At 38.6% G+C, this 21,264-nt stretch overlaps 1 protein-coding gene across 7 annotated transcripts in view; it reads right to left on the bottom strand.

Annotated features, from left to right (window-relative positions):
- EPS8 (epidermal growth factor receptor pathway substrate 8) overlaps positions 1 to 21,264 on the bottom strand; it is a 195,370-nt gene that overhangs the window by 50,574 nt on the left and 123,532 nt on the right. For 6 of the 7 annotated variants that reach the window (XM_059726544.1, XM_059726541.1, XM_059726542.1 and 3 more), the window contains 5 exons: positions 13,368 to 13,435; positions 9,488 to 9,649; positions 9,122 to 9,271; positions 6,457 to 6,539; positions 1,167 to 1,303 (listed from right to left, as the gene is read on the bottom strand). In XM_059726544.1, the coding sequence (XP_059582527.1) occupies positions 1,167 to 1,303; positions 6,457 to 6,539; positions 9,122 to 9,271; positions 9,488 to 9,649; positions 13,368 to 13,435 (600 nt within the window). Of the gene's footprint in view, positions 1 to 1,166; positions 1,304 to 6,456; positions 6,540 to 9,121; positions 9,272 to 9,487; positions 9,650 to 13,367; positions 13,436 to 15,811; positions 15,833 to 21,264 lie in introns of those variants that run through there. The other variant, XM_059726546.1, reaches the window with a different exon arrangement.

The raw sequence follows: 21,264 nt of genomic DNA on the forward strand, positions 1-21,264 counted from the left end.
TCTGTAACTGACAGGGGCTCAATTCAGTAACAGCCCACTTTACCAACAAAACCTTTAAACAGAGTCAAACATAAGGACAAATCAGTCTTTGCTCAAGATACTTTTAATGCTGCATGATGGTATGAAAGTGTTCTGACCATTGTTGTTTTCTGGGGTCATTTAAGCTGTTTCATTCTGCATAGTCATGCACTTTCATAAATAATATTTCAGTCTGATAACCGGCAAATGTAACCCAAAAAAGCTCAGGAACAATAGCTTTTTATTTTTAATTTTAATGAGAACCCATTACAGTAAGACTCAATTTGGCTAAAATTATTCTTTTAATGGATTGCCTTCTACTGAAAGTTGGAAGTAACACATCTAATTAGCAATCCTTTCAAATTTTCGTCTTACAGAAATCAGATTTCCAATTCCAGATAAAAAATCAGAAGCCCTAAACAGAGGATATAAAAACCATTAGCATTAATTTTTTTCACAGTACTATATCCATGGTTTCTTCCAGACTTACGAAAATGACCAATTAATTTAGACCTATAGTTTACTCCAAAACTAGTAGGTGCAGAGTCCAAAACCTCACTCAGCTTTGATCCAAAGCACTCATCTGAGAAATAAAAGTGACAGGTCCCTGTCATCAGAATTTTACCCTGGAATGGTCTGCTTTTACCCATCTCCTGTTACTAAGCACAGCATCATTGAAGCAGTCATGCTCGCTATTAAGTACAAAGTACATTAGGTAAGACTCTGTAGGAACCAGAGTCAGTTAATTTTAATAAACAACAGGGACATATCAGTACTAACGGAACAGAGCCATGAAAAGAAAAATCAGAAAATGAAAAGCTAAGGTGAATCTCTCTACTCTAGTTCTGACAGTCAAAGCTTTTAGAACATAGAATTGTCTCTCCAGTGAAGTGGTGATGACCTAGGGCATAAAACCTAAACTGAACAAACCAGAAGGAAATATGCTGGAGGAAATAACACTTCCCTGTCTTTTTTGGGGATGGAGAACATGACCCTCATGAATCTTTCCTACCTCTAGCTTCATCGTTTAAACTCTATTAAAATGCTACTTCTCAGTTATTCTTCTTAGCTGGCATTATAGAAATACATTGCCCAGAACACTGACTATCACTCATCTCCCAATACAGTTAATTCTCAGAAATACTCACAGTCTCCTTGTTCAGCTGCCCAAGCTGACCAGGCTGCCACTCGACTTCTAACATCCACCTGAGTAACAGTACCTGGGGGAACAGGAGCAGGAGCTCTTGGGGGCGGAGGAATAGCACTGTCAGCTTTGGAAATCATCCTAGGGAAAATAGGAGAGAAAAAAGAAATGAAGCTTGAAGCAAAAATTCTCTCTTTTCTAAAGCATTATTATTGGAAAAGACAAGTGAACTGTACAGTAAAGACTTGTATGCATCACACACGGCTCTTTGTGAGCCACAATGAGCCAGCAGTACATATAAAAAAATTAGGTGAATGTATTCGGGAGAGGACTTGTTGTGAAGCCTCTGTAGGAGCACTAGGCACTGTTGAACTCATAGCAGATATGTTTCGTGCACAAATAAACCAAAAAACAAACCCTGTTCTTTTGTCATACATAGAGAACTTAACAGGGATGATAATGCTTCTATAACAGGGTGTCAAACATATTGTCCGTAGAACCCTATGATCAGAACTGTGCATCTCAGACCAACCCAGCCCAATGCATGCGCTATGCAGAGTAGGTCTGGCTGTGGGTTGAACTGGCACTGTGGATGCTACATGCAGCACAGGGGTTTGCTCCAGGGTACACGTTGCATACAGTGCCTGTGCCAGACTGTCCCCGAGTGCTGACTCTAGGTCCAGCCCAGATTGGGCAGCACTGGAGCCAGTGTGCAGGGCTGGCCCAGTAGAGCATACAGTGCATGTGGCTGTTTCAAACCCGCATGCTGGCCCTAGCCCAGGGCTCGTTCTGCGTGCAGTGCCCCACCAATCCAGCCCTGCATACTGGCTTCAGTGCATGTCCCAATCCAAACCAGACTAGCCTAGTTACCTTCATTCCACCAGTGGGGCCAGATGAGTCTGACACCCCTGTTCTATAGGGCTATTAAACCAGCCTAGAGAATAGTCTAGGAGTGAAGCTTGGTAGCTCGACATTTTGGTGCTCATGCCTAATAGGAAATGTAGACTTCGATCTAGACTTTACTTTGTCTAGTACTCTTGACTGGAGAGTGATCTTAAGCATCACAAATTGACTGATAAGTGTCTTAATTCATACAGGTTGTTGACCATTTTTTAAACCTCAAGTGATAAAAAGAATGACTGAATTTAGAGACAGAGACCAAAAACACCCAAAACATTTCTAACATTTAGTTGAATCCATCTTGTAAATTCATGTCTGTTTTCTCAGTACAATTTTAAATACTAAAAGCAAAGGGTCTTTCATAATTTTTCCTGGAAGACTGCCATCAAAAATATAGGGGGGGAGGCGGGGAGGGCAGGGTGGGACAAAAAATAAAACATAGACTTTGGCAGTCAAATCATAACCTTAAAATTTTTCCCTTTTGAATTTCATTTCATTTACACCACTCAAATATTCATATACATATTTTATTTTGTTTCTCTATAGCCGATAAATTAAGCACTGCTTCTTTTCCCTAGAAGTTACTTCCCAAATCACCTGCCAATTCTTTTTTGTTATTCACTATATTTCCTCCAATTTGTCAATACGTTTTTATAAACATGATAACAAGGCTGAATGAAAATAGCTCAAGAATAATCAAAATCTGAACCACCTACAGAGAGAACTCTCTCATTTTTCTCTGGCCTCCTCCATAAGTTATATCTAGTATTAATTACCTTGTTAACTGCACAATAAATTTAGACTGGCTACAAATGTAAATTCACTATCCCACATATTAACTATTAATTCCATCCATGAAGAGCACACACCAACTGCAGACTTCCTCAGCCCAACGAAGGGTTTTTAAACCCAAAAGTTTGCTAAAAAATTTTTTCCAACTATTTAAGTTGGTCTAATAAAAGATATCAGATTTGCCCAAAGACCCTTGTCCAAAATTAACTATGGCACTTTAAAAAGGTCCAACCAGCTCTAAAGTTATTGCTTGAAAATGTGTAATAACTTTACAGCTGGTTTCGATCCATCTTTAATTTGAACATATAGGCAGTCTGGCTTGGAGAACATAGCTGCTGCAGTCTCCCAGTTGTGGGGTGCTCCATGCAATGGCTCGGAGATCGCAGCTACAACCTCCTGGCCATTACAATTTCCTAGCCACAGGATGTTCCATGTCCTGCAGGGGCTATTAGATTGCAGCAGCAACCCACAGCTGCCAGAGCTGAGAATCCCACAGTTGACAGGACTCTTGGTCCTGGGAGCACCCCACGTGCAGCCAGAGTTGAGAGCTCCTGCAGCTCTGGGACTCAGCCCCGGCTGTGCACAGTCCTTGCAGCTGACAGTCACATCAGTAGAAGAGGCTCCCAACTGTGGGAGCCGGCTTCTTGCTGGTACAGGGGGAGCCCAGAATCAGGCTCCCCCTGCACTGGAAATAAGACAGAATGATCTCTAATGCATGATCCCACAACCACACCTCCTACCATGCACATATGGCATGACAGGAGGCACCATTGTGTGGATCATGCATTAGATCCCATGGCATCTTTACCTGTAAGTGTAGAGGAGGCCTCTGTATCCTACTGATGCAATGTGCTGCATAGGAAAACTGTGAAAGCTTGGGCACAGCCTCTTGCATAAAAATACAGGACAGTGGCTGGGGCAAGACTGAGTTGTGGTAATAAGACTTCCACAAGAAAATTAAACACAGCTAATGGCTTGCAACCCATTAGACACTGAGACAGTGGAGTACTTACGGTACCTAATACCAGACCCATGCCATAAAATAATAGAAGTGGTTAAAATTGTTGGCAGAGTCCTGATGTGTCACATATGTGTACCTAAAAAAGCCCTTTAAAGAAAGACTGAGCCAGGAAGTCAAGGAAACTGCATATGCATTTCAAGTGACCTGTCAGCTAAAGAAAACAAGGGACTAAATATGCATCTAAAAAAAAAAAAACCCACCTGTAAAAGGTGCATTGAATATAGGGAGGATGTTCTGCATGTGACATAGCTCACATTTTTCAAAACAGACACTCAATGTCACTCTAAGATGTTCATAGAATCATAGAAGTAGGGTTGGAAGGGACCTTGCAGATCTTCAAGTCCGACCCCCTGCCTGGGCAGGTGGAAAACTGGGCTCAAATGACCCCAGTCAGGTAGGCATCAAGCCGCTTCTTAAAGACCCCCAGGGTAGGAGCCAGCACCACTTCCCTTGGAAGTTGGTTCCAGGTCCTAGCCACCCTAACTGTGAAGTAGTTCTTACGGATGTCTAATCTAAACCTACTCTCCAACAACTTGTGGCCGTGATTCCTTGTTATCCCGGGGGGCGCTAGCGGAAACAAGGTCTCCCCCAAACCCTTCTGGTCCCCCCTAGTGAGTTTATAGATGGTCACCAGGTCCCCCCTCAGCCTTCTCTTGTGAAGGCTGAACAGGTTCAGGTCCCATAGCCTCTCATTGTAGGGTCTGCCCTGCTGTCCCCAGATCGTGCAGGTGGCCCTCCTCTGGACCCTCTCAATGTTGTCCATATCCCTCTTGAAGTGGGGTGCCCAGAACTGGACACAGTATTCCAGCTGTGGCCTGACCAGTATTGTGTAGAGGGGGAGGATCACCTCCTTGGCCCTACTTGAGATGCACCTGTGGATGCACAATAAGGTCCAGTTAGCCCTGCCAACCGTGACCTTCCTTTGTCAGCCCATGTTCATCTTGGAGTCAATGATGACTCCAAGATCCCTTTCTGCCTCCGTGCTCTCAAGAAGGGAGTTTCCCATCTTATAAGTGTGCTGCCAGTTACTACTGCCCAAGTGCAGCACCCTACACTTGTTAAAAATGTCTGAACCATTCAGTGTATGTCTGAAGTTATGAGCTACTGCAAATGTACCCCATTGATAAACAATTACCCCAAAACAAGTTTGGTGACACCCCTGAGTATCCTGTCTGACACTCAAGGCCCATCATCTGTGACTGACCTATAATTACAGAGGCTGCAGAAACAGTCTTTACACCTAGACAATCAAAAACAAGAGCCAGGCAATAACAGTTATGATATGATGATCAACCTTTTCCTCCTTTCTTTGTTCAGACTAATTGGCTAACCATCAAGAAAAATGCTTTGAAGAAACAGTATAAAAACTAAGCAGATTTCTCAGCAGGTTGTGTGCAGTCCAGACCAGAAGCCATCCTGCCACCCATTGAACAACTCAAGGACCCAAGTTTTTAGGCTGTACAAGAACTGCTTCCTGCTTGCATTGGGTAAATATCTCAGTGCAGCTAAGATAATAATAAGGACTAATAGCTTATTTTATATTGGGAAAGAGTATTTTCTGTCATTTAGTTTTGTAACTTGTTGGTAGTTGCTGAAGCAAGCCTTTCTGCTATTCTTCATCAACCAAATGTGTCAATTCAGAAGGCACTAGGTTAGAAATTCAGTTTTTAAGTGCAACACGATGCCATAGTGAATTGCAAGCTCTGATCTGTTATGGACTTTTGACCTTCAACCTCTTACATCCTTACAGTTTTGGGGTTTTATAATACAGCAACACATTTCAGATGTATTCTTCAGATACATGGATTTGTATTTTTCAAAGTAAAATACCACTACTTCAACTTCCTACCATTTCCAGTGTGTTCCGGTCCTTCTATGTTATCTCTTCATTTGTTCTACTTGTTTGCAAATGCTAGTTTTCAGCCCCCGTCCTGCAAGCACTAATCTATCCACTTAACTTTAAGCTTATGCACTTGTAGGATAAATGTCATTGAAACTTCGAATATGTACTGCTCACCCATTGACCAGATCATTAACTTCTCTAGTTAATTTACTTCCTCTCTCCTCCCACCAGTTTGTGGAATAGTGAAATTTATCCTTAGTAATCTTTGTACAGTGCTTTGGGATCTACAGAGGACAACTTCTCTGAAAAGGGAAGCATCTTTGCTAGAGGTTTTCAAAAACTCAAAGGCCAAACTTCCACCGAATCACATTTATACCTTTGAAAATCTCAGTTATTTCTTAACTCCCATGGGTTACCTCTTTCTTGTGTTACTTTTGGCTGAACCCAATACACACTGCTCCCCGCCCTGCCCCCCAGTCTTTTCCACCTCACCCACTAGAGGGAGTAGTGGTAATCTTCAAGTTGAGCTAGATGCCTAGGAGGAAGGAGGACATTCTGACCACCGGTTGCTAAATCAGAGACAGAAAGAAGTCAGGCTGCTGCACCTGATTTATTCCTGATTATTTCAAACTAGTAAAGAACAATAGAAGTGGGAAGTGGGGTAAGAGAAAGGGAAAGGAAAATTTTGAATAACTATTTCTAGACAGTTCCAGATATTCCCAAGAAGTTGGACTTTACCTGAGTGTTTCAAGTCTCTTCTTTTGTTTCCCACTTTTGCTGTCACTGATTGCACTTTCAATGTCTTCATGAATAAGGCTAGCCTGCAATAACAGAAGTGGATGTTACCTTACTATAAGACACACGATTCATTAAATAAGATAAACAGGCAGGATTAAATAAATCTGCAGCTTGTTTCTGAAACATATTTACATCCTTGGATCACTTATATGAATTACTTCCTTAAAAAACCTTAGGGATGAACTAATTTCAATTAAAGATGGAAGCAACACAATGCTGTTGCCTTGGTGCTGACATTCTGTCAGTGTTCCAATCCCAAAGAATATCATTTGATGTGCACGTATTTCAGAGCTGAAACTTTCCTAAACAGCTGTAATTATCTCAAGTCAACAACGATTTCTTGTGCAGTATTTTTTTCATCGTGATATGTTAAAGTTTATCAAGCATTTCAGTGAGTTAGTTAAAGGCATTATACACTACTAAATAGATAGCAGCAACATTAAAGAGCAGAAACGTAACTTCTTAATGATAGAGAACATTTGTCAATCTTGAGCGACACTCCCTAATTTCTCTTGGCTTGCAAAAAGATTCATTTCTTGCCCTCTGCTGCCTAGCTAGCAGTGCACTGTACTCTACCTCCAAAAGGAGGATTCATAATAAAATCCAGAAACACATAATACATTTAATAGTCTTTGCATTAAATAGGTCATGGTTTCCTTTAAGATTTAGGATGTGCCTTCAACTGTAAGATTCAATTTCAGCCTCAATTTGCCAAATCCCAAATTCACTGGTCTCCAGGTCACTATGTGAGGCCCAGCGATACCTAGAACTACTTATGGTAAGGAGTGGATAGGTAGTTGAGTGGGGGAGCATGTCAGTCATCTGACAGAAGCAGAAGTTACTGATTTTATATTTCATCGTGTTTCCTTTGATTTTGTGACATTCTTCTATGTTTCCAAGCATTTAAAATTATATACAAAATGAATTCGATTGATAGTATTTGCATTGGATTGATTAATAAGTAGAAGGGGAAAGGAGGAAGGTTTGTTTGTTGTTTGAAGGAAGAGACTGCAAAGACAAAGTTAAAAAAATGAAGAGGAGAAGGAATGCATTGGCTTTACCATTATCTGAACATTGAGTGCACATAAACAGAGTTGGATATTCCAGGATATAATTTCTAATCAAAATTTGAGTTCGACACCCATCCAAGACTGAGACTCATCTAGGACAGAAGAAATAACAGATTGCTTGATTCAGGGTAGAAATCTGAACCTAGGTCTCCAGTATGTGAAGGAAGTGACTCTTAGCTATAGAGTTAAGCTTACTGGACTCTAGTGTGAGAATATTTATTTGGGATGTGGTGAGCTAGGTTTAAGACCTGCCTGATTCCAAGCAGAGACTTGAGCTTCATATCCCCAATTATAATCTTCTAGAGGACTACAACATGAAATTACCCCAAGGTTCCCAAAGTGCCAAAGAATTAAAAATTTTCTGTGATTAGTCATAGAATTAACCAGCAGACTTCACATCATTATCCCTGGACCAATTCCAAACGTTTCATTGCAAGAAGCTGTACTACATGATTAAAGTAAAAAAGAGATATAATAGCATGACTATAACTTACTGTGAAAAACCATTAAAAAACCCCCATAAAAGTTATTTATCAGGATTTGAAGCAGCAGTACAAATTATACAACTTCATAAGCAGAAATTAAGACTCACAACCTAGAAATAAAGTAGTATTGTCAAGGAGTATTTTTACTCTAAAATTTTGAAAGAAAATCTTTAATTTGAAGCAAAAAAATTGTCTTCTTTTTCCAGTTCTGTTATTTTTACTGAATAGTAGTCCCCTTACTTCCTTACCCCCTACTAGTTTTGAGCAGAAAACACTATTACTCACTGGCCGCATCTACATGAAACCCTACTGCACAGTAGTGTTGGGGGACACTAACCATGACACAACACTACTGTGCAGTAGCATCAGAAAAAAAACTGTGTGGGGATACTACTGCGCAGTAATGCTGGTTACTGTGCAGTCACTTAGTACTTGGTTATTTTCGGAATAGTTTGTTAACTTGTGCACCTTTGGGTGACCAGAAGTTTGGCTGACCGCTAAGCAATTCGATTTTCCACACAGAGTATGTGTTCAGTGCATTATATTAGCATGCCTGTAGAAGAGATTTAATTGCTCAATGACAAAACAGCACATAAGAAGAAAAACAGATTTAAAAACAGATGGATTTCTCATCAGGCTCTAAACATTTTCACTTTGCTCTTAAATTATCTTATATCTCCTTCCTCATAAGTTGCATACTACATGCATACCCAATAGATCCTCAGTAGACTGCAAGCTAAACTAAATCTTAAATCTTGCAATCTTTGCAAATTGCATATATCTGTTTTATTAAGGTTTCAAGTGACTAAGATGCCATTACTCTTGCAAAATAGACATAAAAGAATTAGAATTATAAATGCATTACTACAAAGAACTGGAATGATACTATGAAGAATTAGTATCAAATGCATTACAGCTGAAACACAGTCAATTGAATAAATGAACAAACAATTTTTTTGAGGCAATATCTCTGACTTTTCCTCTTGTCCTTAGCAGTTCAGAAAATCGTAAGAGTCAAAATAATCTGAAGTGGGTCTCTTCTTGCCTTACCTTAACTTCATCACATTGGAAAAGATGAAGATCTGGCTTGTTTTGGGTTGGTTCCTTGCATACTAACGCAAGAATGGAATTGTAATTGCATGCATTCATCACGGCTTGGCAATGCTGAATTGTGTTCAAAGGAAAATTCTCAAGTTCATTCTGCATGAAGAAAAAAAAACCTGCATTTTGGTCTCCCAAAACTATGCCATATAAAAAAATTCCATCTCTTTATCTGTAAAAATCTACTCTGGTTACATACAGAGTTGAAGTTACAAAGCAGTAAGTAAAATCCCCGAACTTACACATGCCATTTTTACTGCTGCTATCTTTTCTTTTCCTTCTTAGAAAAAGTGGGCTGCCACTTGCAGCTCTTACCTTTGATTCTAAATCCACCAAACTGACAGCTTTGTCATCCACTTGAAGAATCATATCTTGAGTCCACACTTTGCCCTTGGCATCTAGCAATTTTAGCTTTCTTATTCCATCATCTACCGTAATCATAGCCTCTTTTCGGTCCAAAACAAAAGTGGTCAAGTGCTGACAATTGAGACATGAGGGGCAAAAAAAAAAAAAAAAAAAAAAAAAAAAAAAAAAAAATGCACATATCATTTCCCAAGACAAAGTATTCTCAATATTTATGCTGCCTTGAAATAGAAATACAAGAAATGAATTTAAAATGGAGTTTCTTTATAATATGACATGTACCATAACATCACATGAACAAATCAACCGACTACTCAAAGTCATGAGTTGTCATCCTCTATCATTTTGTTAGCAGGCAGACTACACTGGGATAGTCTAACATTTTTCAGGAATCACAACTGGGATTAAATTTTGGAACATTAATTTAGCTTTCAGGAAGTGACAGCCCAGCAGTGCTGGAGAATGAGGGCCCAGCTAGCAGCAGGGGAGGCTGCCCTATAACCCCCTGTCAATTTTCCTCAGCCCTGATGAAGAGGGCCCTCAGATCACTGCTCAAGCTGCCAACTAGCACGCTGAGGGTAATGATGATCTGTACTTGTTTCTGACAGAAATATTTTCTGGATAGACCACTCACTTGTTTCACAGAAGCCACAAAATACATGTTAATACTGTAAGTGTATTTGTTCACTTCCAGCTTGGACTACATTTTAATTTTAAATCATCCAGTTAAAAAGGAAATGCTATCTTATTGCCATTTCCCCATTCAGCTTCACTGCAGTTATGATTCTGATACTTAAAAGCATCAATTCAATTCAATTTCAATTCCATTTATTAAGGAATCTGGGTGAAAGCCATGCTCCCGAAAACAACAAAACAGACATACAACCATAATATACATTTAAACAAAAATGCAAATAAAATAATAAACTAGGGCCAACCATTCTAAAACCGTTATTCCTACTCCAAGAATTAACATAATCAAGTATAAATATGGTGATAAATCAGATCATAAATCTATAAAAATGTTGTGCATAGGTCCACAATTAACACAGTAAAAAACAAATATAGTAATAAAGTTTATTGGTCATATCAATAAAAAAGGATGTTTAGCTCTGATGGCTTCAGCCTTATAAGCAAAAATTGCAAGACGGTTTACTAAATATGGACCTGTTTGCCGGAGAAGCCATATTAATTTCTCTCTGTTTGAGAAGTATGTCAATTTCTGCAAGAATGGTGATAAATACTTTCTCCTTATGTCATTATATAAAGGACATTCTAAAACATAATGGAGAGTGTCTTCCAACATTCCTAGACAGGCTGGACAACATCTTTTAGTCCTTGAAATAGAAAGTCTACATCCAGCTAAAACAGCTGCAGGCACCGTTCGGTCCCGAGTCTAGTCAAAGAGGTTTGCCATTTATTATTGAGATCCAGCGGTAAATACCTTTCTCTCCCCAATCTAATTTCCAAAGACTATATAGAGGGGTGATGCAAGTAGCCCTGGCCACTGCAAAGATTCTGCCTGGCAATATCTCGGAACCTCTGGAAAACCCGGACCTTTTGGGGGGGGAGGAGGGGAAGAGTCTTTCATTGTCTTTACATAGTGTCCCATTATGGAAAGTGCAGAAGTGCGGGAAAGAAAAGCTAGCCAGGGAGATTGAAAAGAAGGGGGATTATTGATGTCTTCTATATAGAACAATTTGAGCAAGTGAGATGATAGAAGAGGCAGGATTTGAAACCAGAATCCAGCCATTCTAATAATAATAATAATAATAATAATAATAATAATAATAATATGTTAAAATGGAATCTAACCCCGTCTCTAATCTTAAAAATGATGCGGAACTTGAAGAAGACAGACCTAGAAGAGCCCTGAAAAACTTATTCCAAGATGTGTCTATTATTACTGAAGGCATAGCCCCATACTTCAGCGTCCTACAGAATCTGAGATGCAACTTTGGGAGATGTTTGTTAACTTTGAGATGCATATGTTGATATGGGAGCTTGGACTGATCATCCTTCTGTGGCTTAAAAACATCAACAACTCAAGGTTGCCATAAACATACCAGTTTTACATTCTGATCCAAATGCTCAAAACTACTCATCAATCTGAATTGTATTTATGGCTAAGCCTGTATAGATCTAGCTTTTAAATCACGTGATTTTTTTTAAAAGGAATTAAGTGGGCTTCCAGCAAATGCAGTATAATGCCATACTTAACTGTATAAGCAATAAGCAAGACAGCAGATACAACTGCATATGAGCAAATAACATTATTACAGAGATGAAAAAGAAACGGAATTAAAAAAATTTAAAGGTAAAATGGAATTTAGCAATTAGATTCTGACTGTTCACCTTAGAATGTTTTTCACATCAAATACAATTTTAATATTTATGTCAACAGAGTACCAACACCTCATTTTAGAAATTAAATGAGGCAAAAAAAAAACCACATAGGCAGTCAAAAGCATTTAAGCATTTCCTTGCAAGCTGAGGATTACAGGAACAGATGCAAGACAGGGCTGGAGAACGATGACACATGAACCAGTTTCCACAGCGTCTGAATTTAAAGCTGAACAATAAGGAACTGTAAACATGTAGCATTTGCAGGACCACGCTTTATAAGTCTATTACAAGGATGTTTAGTTGCCTGATGATTTTTTTCCCTACCAGGTCAAATTAAGGCTATAATATGATGCGTTCTATTTTAGATGGCTTTATTGTTCAGTGGATTATAAAGTCCTTTAAAAAATAATATATAGAATCATCTATGACTTAATTCCCTATATAATTTAATTTGACCTACCTGTTACGTAGAAAAATGACAACAATATAAAAGTAGAGTTTAAGACTCTGCAGAAGAGTTTAAGACAGGAATTAAGCAATATATTCTGCAGTTCCAACTAGCAGGTAGTTAAGCAAAATGTAATTAATTACACTGGAATCTAGTCATGGTCTTAGGGTTAACACCCTTGCTTTCCTGATGACAGCTCTAGGATCCTGTATGGTTATGAAGAGCCAAAGCCTCCATTTTAGACAACATCCATTATGAGGTTCCAAAAGTGCATGCTTTCTCAACTCTACCCCTCCGCACTAGTGGAAGGCAGGTTCAAAAACAGAAGAGCATCATCACCTACTGAATTATGAACAACACTTCCTGATGTACTTGCATTTTGCAGAGCCCTTCACATGCAGCATTTTTACATGTGCAAGCACCCCAGCACCAGGTGCTTTGAAAAGCGCCTAGTACTGTGACACTTGCAGTTGTATATGCAGCAAAATGTGTGTCAGGGCTGAGAAAATGGCAGTGGCGAGCTTTTGAAATAAAACACTTCAAAGGTGCTTTAATTCAAAAGTGCACTGCCAACATTTTCTCAGCACTGATGCACATTTTGCTGCTTATACAACTGCACACAGTGCAGCGCAATGCAGTGCATTTCCGATCGCTTGCGGAGTAGACTCGATTAATCGAGTCCACTCCAAAGTGTTGGATCTCCAGCACATTGTGGGACCCAAAGGGATGTGTATAAATGCCCATAGTGACTAGTTTAACTCTGCTCAGCTTATGGAATCTGACACAACTACAGCCCAACGTGATATGACTACCAGACTGCATATACATTTAAATGCATCTTATTTTGAAAGTGACACGACACATTATAGATGATTTCTCTCTCTCCAGATTTATATGCAGAACTTTGGGGAAAAATCATTGCATATTATGGAGAACTTCACTGGAAGATGAATATACATGAGCTTGTATTTTATTCTATTTTTTTTTTTTTATAACGAGAGATTTTTGTAATTAGAATTATTTATTTATTTATTTTACCTCCACATGATACTGTGACGTTTCAGATATGCTGCTGGCACTATCCCGAGCATAATTCTTTCTTTGCTCTGAAAAAAAGAAGAGACACTTAATTCACCAGCTTCCATATTGCTCAAGAGCTTATAGCTTTTAAAAGTATGACATTAGTCAAGTATCCATGAAACATATAAATGATGTGAATGAAAAGCTGGTAAGTATTAACTCCAGAGGAAAAACCTTCACCTTGCTGTAGCACTACACAAAGTATATATCCACCTCAACAATACCAAGTGGAAACCAGGTGATAAAAACAAAAGCTAGTCACATCACAACACACCAGGATACAGCCAGACAGTAGAGATTTAAATACCGTTTGAAAATACATTGTTTTGTAATCCAGTTATTAATTGCTGGCTTTCCACTTAGCAATCATAGCAAAACTGGTTTAAGGCTTTTTGTATGTGAATCGGTGTGCTCTGAAGTCAGATGCATGTCTTGCTATGCAGAGCTCAAAAGCTAAAATGTCCCAGGAATTAGGAGGAAATACTTTTAGTCTTGTGAATATTGGAAACTGAATATTGGAGAGACTTTTTTGAAACAGGCAAATCAGCTTCACCTCTACTTCTTCAGAACTATTTAAATGGAGTTAAAAAAAAAACCACACATACATACACAAAGATGACAGGATAAGGAACAGCCATATTAAACTATTCTAACAGAAGCATCACTCTTCTGAACACTATATAATGCTGCAAAATCAGAAATATCATTTTGACTTCATTGCAAGCCAGTGGAAAAACCTTATGAAACAATTAATGAAAAAGCTTCTCATATTAGTTTAACATTGGGAAAAAATTCCAAATACATTACTTGGAGCCTTTCATCACAAGTGCTGAAAGGCTGAATCTTACAGTCCCTCACCAGGTAAAGTTCCCACTGAAATCAACAGGAGACCTGACTGTGTCAGGTTTGCAAGAATTAACTTTTGCCTTAAGCAAATTGCTCCCTCCTCTCCCCCACAATTGGGTTTCATTTTGTGTAATGGATGAAAAATGGAATTCATTTTTTTGCTAAAAGGCAAAATACATGGGCATTTTGATTAATTTAGCTGAGAGCTAAGAAAGGCGGATATTTAGTCAGTTTCAGCAGAAAACACAACAACTGGGTTGTTTGTGAAATTAAGGGTGCTATTATACTAAAATACTGAAATACAATTACTTCAAAATACTCACTTCAGCTCAATTAAAATAAAGCCTGATCCTCATTAAGGTAGTATTCTAGAAAATCTTAGGGTCTATAAAGCTATACAAATACCTTGAGAGGGCATTATAAACCATCAGGAGCAACACACCCGCTGAGGTCCTAGATCAATGCAGAACAAAAGACTTTCCCAAACAGTGTTCTTTACACAGATATTTCAAGCCAGATAGACTACAGGGGTTTAACAAAAAGTAAGCATCCTTAGCTTTCACAATTTTACTGGGAAATTGCTCTGTAGGAGCTCCTTGATGCTTTGCAGGTCCATAATTTCCTTGCTGCTTTGTGCATCTCAGGCTGGAAACAGACATCCTCTTTGGCAGCAATAATTTTTTATGGCGACATAAGGGCCAAGTAAACAGATGTCCCTGATCCTTGTTGCGCCACAAATGCTCAAAATTTGTGGCTGTGACAGATGATATAAAATTGTGCCGCTCTTTTGTGTCATACATCTGTTTGCTTTATGGTGGGAGAGCACAAGCAGTCCAGAGCAGGTAGGTGCTTCTAGGGCTTCAGGGGCCCAATCCTTTGTGGCCCCTGGAATTAACATTTGCAGAGGTATGGCTCAAGTTGGGCACAGCAGCACATAAATGCACCCAGGGAATCCCCTGCCAGACTATTCCTGGGCTATATATCTGCAAGCAGGCAACCCAGGGTTCTGAAGCCCTGGGAGTAGCAGAGGTCCAATCCTGCAAGAAAATAGATGGTTTCTATGTTGCCCAATGAAGTGGATCAACCTGGCACAGCCAACCTACTTTATTTGGTTATATCTGCTTATAGCCTCAGAAATGGAAATGAAGCTGTCAGAGTACCCTTTAAGGACTGCAAGTCTTCTCCCAAAAAAGCTAGTGGTTTGCTGGAATACAGCTACACATGGGCAATCTTACAGCAATTATCCAACTTGTTTTTATGAGATTAGTCTGCAGTACAATCAACCAAATACCAGAACACTGGTGAGTACCACATTTAGGATTGGGCTCAGATTTTTCATAAATCATTCCCATCTACTGCAGTAATTTCATTATTAGAAATCCCAGTACAAAAAGTTCCTTCACTCATTTTAACTGTTACTAATATTTTTGTTTTGCAGCATATTACTTATTTAAAAGTGTTAAAAAAAAAGCCACACACATTCCCCTCTCCCCTCCCAAAAAACCAAAACCAAAAAAAACAACCATTCAGTGAACCAGTTCTGATACAGTTGCTACCTTTCTTTTTTTGTTTGGAGGATGATCTGAAGAAATAAAGTCCTTCTGTTCCTAGCAAAACAAGGGAATTAAAAAGCAATGTCTAGTTTAACCCAACAGCTAAGATTATTTCCATGCCAAAGGTGAAAGGCCAACAGTCTTAACTTACTAACTGCAAATAATTAGATACAGTAAAGGAGAAAATACGTCATGCAGAAAGCCTACTGTATCCTCTGATTTATAAGCTTGACCTGGTGAGGGGTTTCAAACAAAGTGAAAGCACAATATTGACATTTGCCAAAGTGTTTCCTGAACTTGGAGACATTTTCATTCACTATAATGTAGGTAGAGAATAAGAATATTAATATTAAAATATAAATTTCTATTATAAATTAAAAGAAACACTGGCCTGAACAAGGGTTACAGTAAAAGTTTCTGAGAAGCAAAAGCAACAACTCTGCAAGTCATTTGCAGGTTTTCAAGTGCGCACGCGCATGCACGCACACAAAAACTAGTATTTAGGAAACTTTACCATACAGTTGTATTGATTAAAGCAGAAGCCACGATTCAACTTTTGAAAAAGGTATCTACCCTCTTTAGTGAAAACAACTATTCAAATCCTCTATCTTAAAGAGTGTTTCTGGGCGGCCTACCATTACTCTACGGCAGAGGTGACCAAACTGAGGTACATGCAGACACTTGAGCTAGGGACAGAAATTACACATAAAAAGATGCAAGTGATTGGAAGCAGGTTCAAATCTGTAACACAAAAGTTCAATACTAAACACAAAAGGAAGTACTAAATGATGGCGCAGTAAGTTGTTACTGCACCATCCTGGTGGAGCACGGTTATTTTTAGATGCTACATTGCCATAGCGATGTGCTATAATGAGGTAGCTTATCACTACGGCGACAAAACACTGACATCATGGTTTATGCCTGCTGACGCTACATCGCCATAATGACGAGCTATGTTGCTGTCTGAGAGGTGCCCTCCAACCGGTACAGAATTCCTTATATTCAGCACTAAACAATGATCACTTATGAATATCATTAGAGGACTAACAGGTTCTGCTCCATGACACCTTCAGTGCCAAGAGACATGTTTAAGCCATTTGCCAAGGTGTGATATTTAGCAGAACATCTTCCATATCTCAGTTACCATTTGTTACCTTCCAAGGTTGCATTTTATAGAAAATACCATGCTGCCCACTATGGATTTTCTCAGTTTAGATTGCCATTGGGACAAAGATGCACAATCCAGGCAGAAAGCTTAAAACTATGTTATCAAGAGGAATAAAAAATTCTATGGGAAGAAGTCCTTCTCATGCTACATTTCCCATTCATGTATTATACAATTCAAAGTTGCTCGAATCTAGCTTTCAGGCAAAACTAAACTGATATTCAGAGAGACAACAAGCATTTACACAGACCTTTGACTGACTATGTAGGGAATTTTTTTTTTAACCAAGGATGTATTAGAAATGTTCAAAAATACAGTTTCTGACAGATATAAGCAAAAAAACTGGAAGTTATTTACAGGTTCATCTCTCTCCCTCTCCCTCCCCCTCTCCCCCCCCCTCTCTCTCTCTCCCTCTCTCCCTCCCCCTCTCTCTCCCTCTCCCCCCCTCCCTCTCCCCCTCTCTCCCTCTCCCCCTCCCCCCTCTCTCTCCCCCTCCCCCTCCCCCTCTCCCTCTCCCCCTCTCTCTCTCTCTCTCTCTCTCCCCCTTCCTCTCCCCCCCTCTCCCTCTCTCCCTCTCCCCCCCTCTCCCCTCTCCCTCTCCCCCTCCCCTCTCCCCCACCAATATTTAGGAAACTTCACTTCCTCCTCTGGGAAGGACCATTCAGATTCTTATTATGCAATCCCTGTCCAGGTCACTTCCTGCAACTTTCCTAGCATGCACTGGTTTAAAGGCAAATTATAAAGTAGGCTGAAGAACAGGCAGAGTCCTCACATTCCTCTCTCAATACAGTATGCCCACACAGATTATTGTCTAAAATGTATCCCCTTTTTGAAGTTTTCCTTAACTGGTAAGTATATAACAAAAAAAACCCAACCAACCAGCCAAACAAAACCATCCTCAGTCCAGGTTTCCTCCAAAAGCTTTGGCTTGTGTCTTAGGTTTACCTGGAAAAATCGAAAACTAGGTTCCCATTTTCACTCACTGTATCTCCCATTCCTTAACTCCCACCCAGACAGGTAGAGAAACTCAGGTACTCTGTACTAGAGCTAATGAGCCTTAAACAGTTGCAGTTTTCAGCGTAACAGCAAAGTTATTCTGCCTGGTCTTCAGGGATCTATATGCTGATAGTCTTCATGCCAAACTCTGCTCCTTTCTAATGTCTCCCTAATGGTGCTTGCTTACTCTTACTTTCATATTATTCACAATGAAGCCTCCCACTATTGGCAGACTTCACAAACAGAAGGCATTTCCCCTGATGCCCTTTTTCTTAGGGATTTCTTAGAGTCCCCTTGTCCTCAGCACTGAAATCAGAAACCTTAAATGCCTAAAACCTTGTGATGCTTGATGGGTTAAACAACTCCATTTGCTTATTGGAGTCTTATTGGTATAAACTATGTTGGCTCTAGGTTTACACTAATATTGATGAGAGGAAATTCAAGGGTATAATCTTAAAGGAATCTGCTCACTTGCACTCTGTTTGTAGCATTAAACCATTTGTTTTACCATTCTCAACAAGCTTTGGGTAAAGTGGCAGATGGAAATATCACATCAAATTATTTCAAGGCTCAAAATTAACTATATTAGAAAAAAAGGGAATTTGAAATAAATTAATCATCAGCCTTCCTTGAGGTAAACATTAGGAACAAATGACTATTTGGAGAAGTTAAAAAACAAACATTCAAAATAGATTTCATTATCAAAGTATCTTTCTGAACAAAGGAAAAAGCAGTCATTTCCTGATTCTGCAAATGCTTATCTATACAAGCAATTCCACTGGGCTCAATGGGGAAAGTTGAACATAGAGCATTCTTTGGGACAGAGCACCCACAAAGGTCTATATACAATTTAGGAGTCCTGGGTATGAACTCAGTTCTGTAAAGTGTTTCAAATTTAAGAAAGAAGACTTAGATCAAATAAGAATGGTGCCTGAAAGTTTCCTAAATTTGCCTTCAGGGAAAATCTGAAAAGGATAGATATGTTTGGGGCTCATTAAAACATTGTTTTCAATGGGATAATGTCATTCCAATTTCAACTTTGTTTTTACTTTGCATTATAACATAATAAAAATGAAAGACCATTTGTAAAATATATCAAAAGTTTTCAGTCCTTTAATTTTTTTTTTTAATATTATCAAAACCTCCCTCCTCCTCCCAAACAAAATTTCTTCTTAAAATTAAATTTTGGTGAGAAATTAACAAAATGTGAAGCATTTTGATTTTTAATGGAAATCCATATTTTCCAGGAATATGGTTCTTAAAGTTTTTCCTCCAAGCTGTGTATTGAGGAGCTCAATTCTAAATTTGCACCTTTTTTTTTTCCAAATCCTTGGTCCAAATCTTTCACTTCGATCAACTTGATGAATAAATATTGGTTTTTATCCCATTAAAAAATGTATGCAAGTTGGGGATTATTTCTCAACATATTTTTTTCATAAAATGTATTCCTGTAACCTTCAGACTGGCTATTATTTTGGCCTCCACATCAAACTGTTCTTGAGACGTGCATGATTCTCAATACGTCATCCTAGGTTTCCAGCTGCTTAAGAGGTGCAATTTCTCTGCTGTTAAAGAGAATCATTTTTCCCATTTTTATTATCCAAAGCCTACTTTAAAAATTACTGTTTTCAAAGTCTGATTTTCTAAATACATTTTGATAACTTTATTTTGCTAAAATTAAATCTGATTAAATAACACAAATTATTTATAAAAGCCAAACTAATTTTGATAGGGATGGACAGAAAATTTGACACAAAATTATTTTCTTGGTGCTTTTTCTTCCCTTCCTACATGTGATAACAAAGGCTACTTACAGAAACAGGATAAGAAAAAAGCAAGCTATAACTGCTAAATGTTTTTTAGTGGGAGGAAGTATGAAAAAACTACTGCTCTGAAGATGACCACAAGCAGAAGGACAACATGAAGCCTATTCTATACTAGAGCCCTATTTTGAGGCTTCCAAATAGGATGTGTGTGATGCATTCACTTTGTGACGGCCCTCGATATTGAGAAGAGTCTTATTTTGAACTACTTAACGTAATTCAGGACTGGCACTTATTGCTCTACCCTTTGTTCTCCTTAAAAATATGGCTTGATCTATATATTTCTAGATATTTGACCAAAAGTTACAACATTCACTAGAGCCCTAAATTATTTTTTTTTCATATGCATATGATTTTAGAAGGAAAAAAAAAAAAAATCTTGCATGCCTTTTCAGCCAGAAGATGGAAACTTATATTGTTGAGGCTGAGGTCAGGCTGTTTTTTTTCCTCTCTCATACCAAGTATTTTCAAAAGAATTCTTTGATGGAATACTAGAACGTAATCCAAGGGTTGAAAGGTTCTAATATTAGAAAATGCCCAATTAATATTCATGCATATCATTCTGACAGTCTAAAATGCAACAATGAAATGTTTGCCGGCCTACTGCATGGTATTTAAATATGCGTATTTTTTACTGTGACTTTGAAAACAAGCAATGGAATTTGTTGACTTACTGAAAGTTAACATTCCTTTGCCATTATGTTCTCAATTTCCATTTTAATCACCGAATTTTCCAGGGCCATTGCAACAGCTCCCTCCATGCATGAAGTAAATTATTTAGGCTAAAGTTGAGGCTCCAGAGCAGGCACAGCCAGGAAGAATTAATAAAACTGTCAAAACTACTGAGTTTATTCTTTTTAATCAGATAGCTATCTCTTTTATTATTGCTTTTGCATCTAAAACACATTACCAAAAAAAGTAGCATCTCAGTACCATGTGTAATTTACACGCAGTTGAAAAGCCACAAAATTAGCTGCCTATTTTTCCCCATAGTAAAAATAAGTCTACTCTCCTCCTCTGCATTTTAAGTCAAACTATTAATTATATTTTACATGATTTTATAGATAGAGAGTTAATTATACTCAACAGCTGAAAAAGTCTTATCAAAAAGAGTAAGAAAAGCATTAACTTGAAAATCAAATCATATGGCAAGAAAAAAAAAGGACACTAATAAGACGTGCAGCATCTTACTCTCAGCCAGTGCCTTCCCTCTGTCTTTTAGGCTTACTAGCAGAATCTGTGCTTGCTACTAACTAAGAGGTATATGCATAGTATCAGTCCAGAGAAGCTTTTAAATCCTTCTGATGTGGACTTCGCCACACTTATGCAGGCCTCTGAGAACTCCATCACTGTTGCCAGCTCCCAGGAATTTGTTGAGGTTCTGGTTCCTGATGCAGCCAGTGTCATGAAGATGTGAAAAGGTACAATCTTTCTGGCATTGTTATGAAGCAAAAAATCAGAAAAAAAAGAGA

Source organism: Alligator mississippiensis, chromosome 4, assembly GCF_030867095.1.
Source record: "Alligator mississippiensis isolate rAllMis1 chromosome 4, rAllMis1, whole genome shotgun sequence".
NCBI lineage: Eukaryota > Metazoa > Chordata > Crocodylia > Alligatoridae > Alligator > Alligator mississippiensis.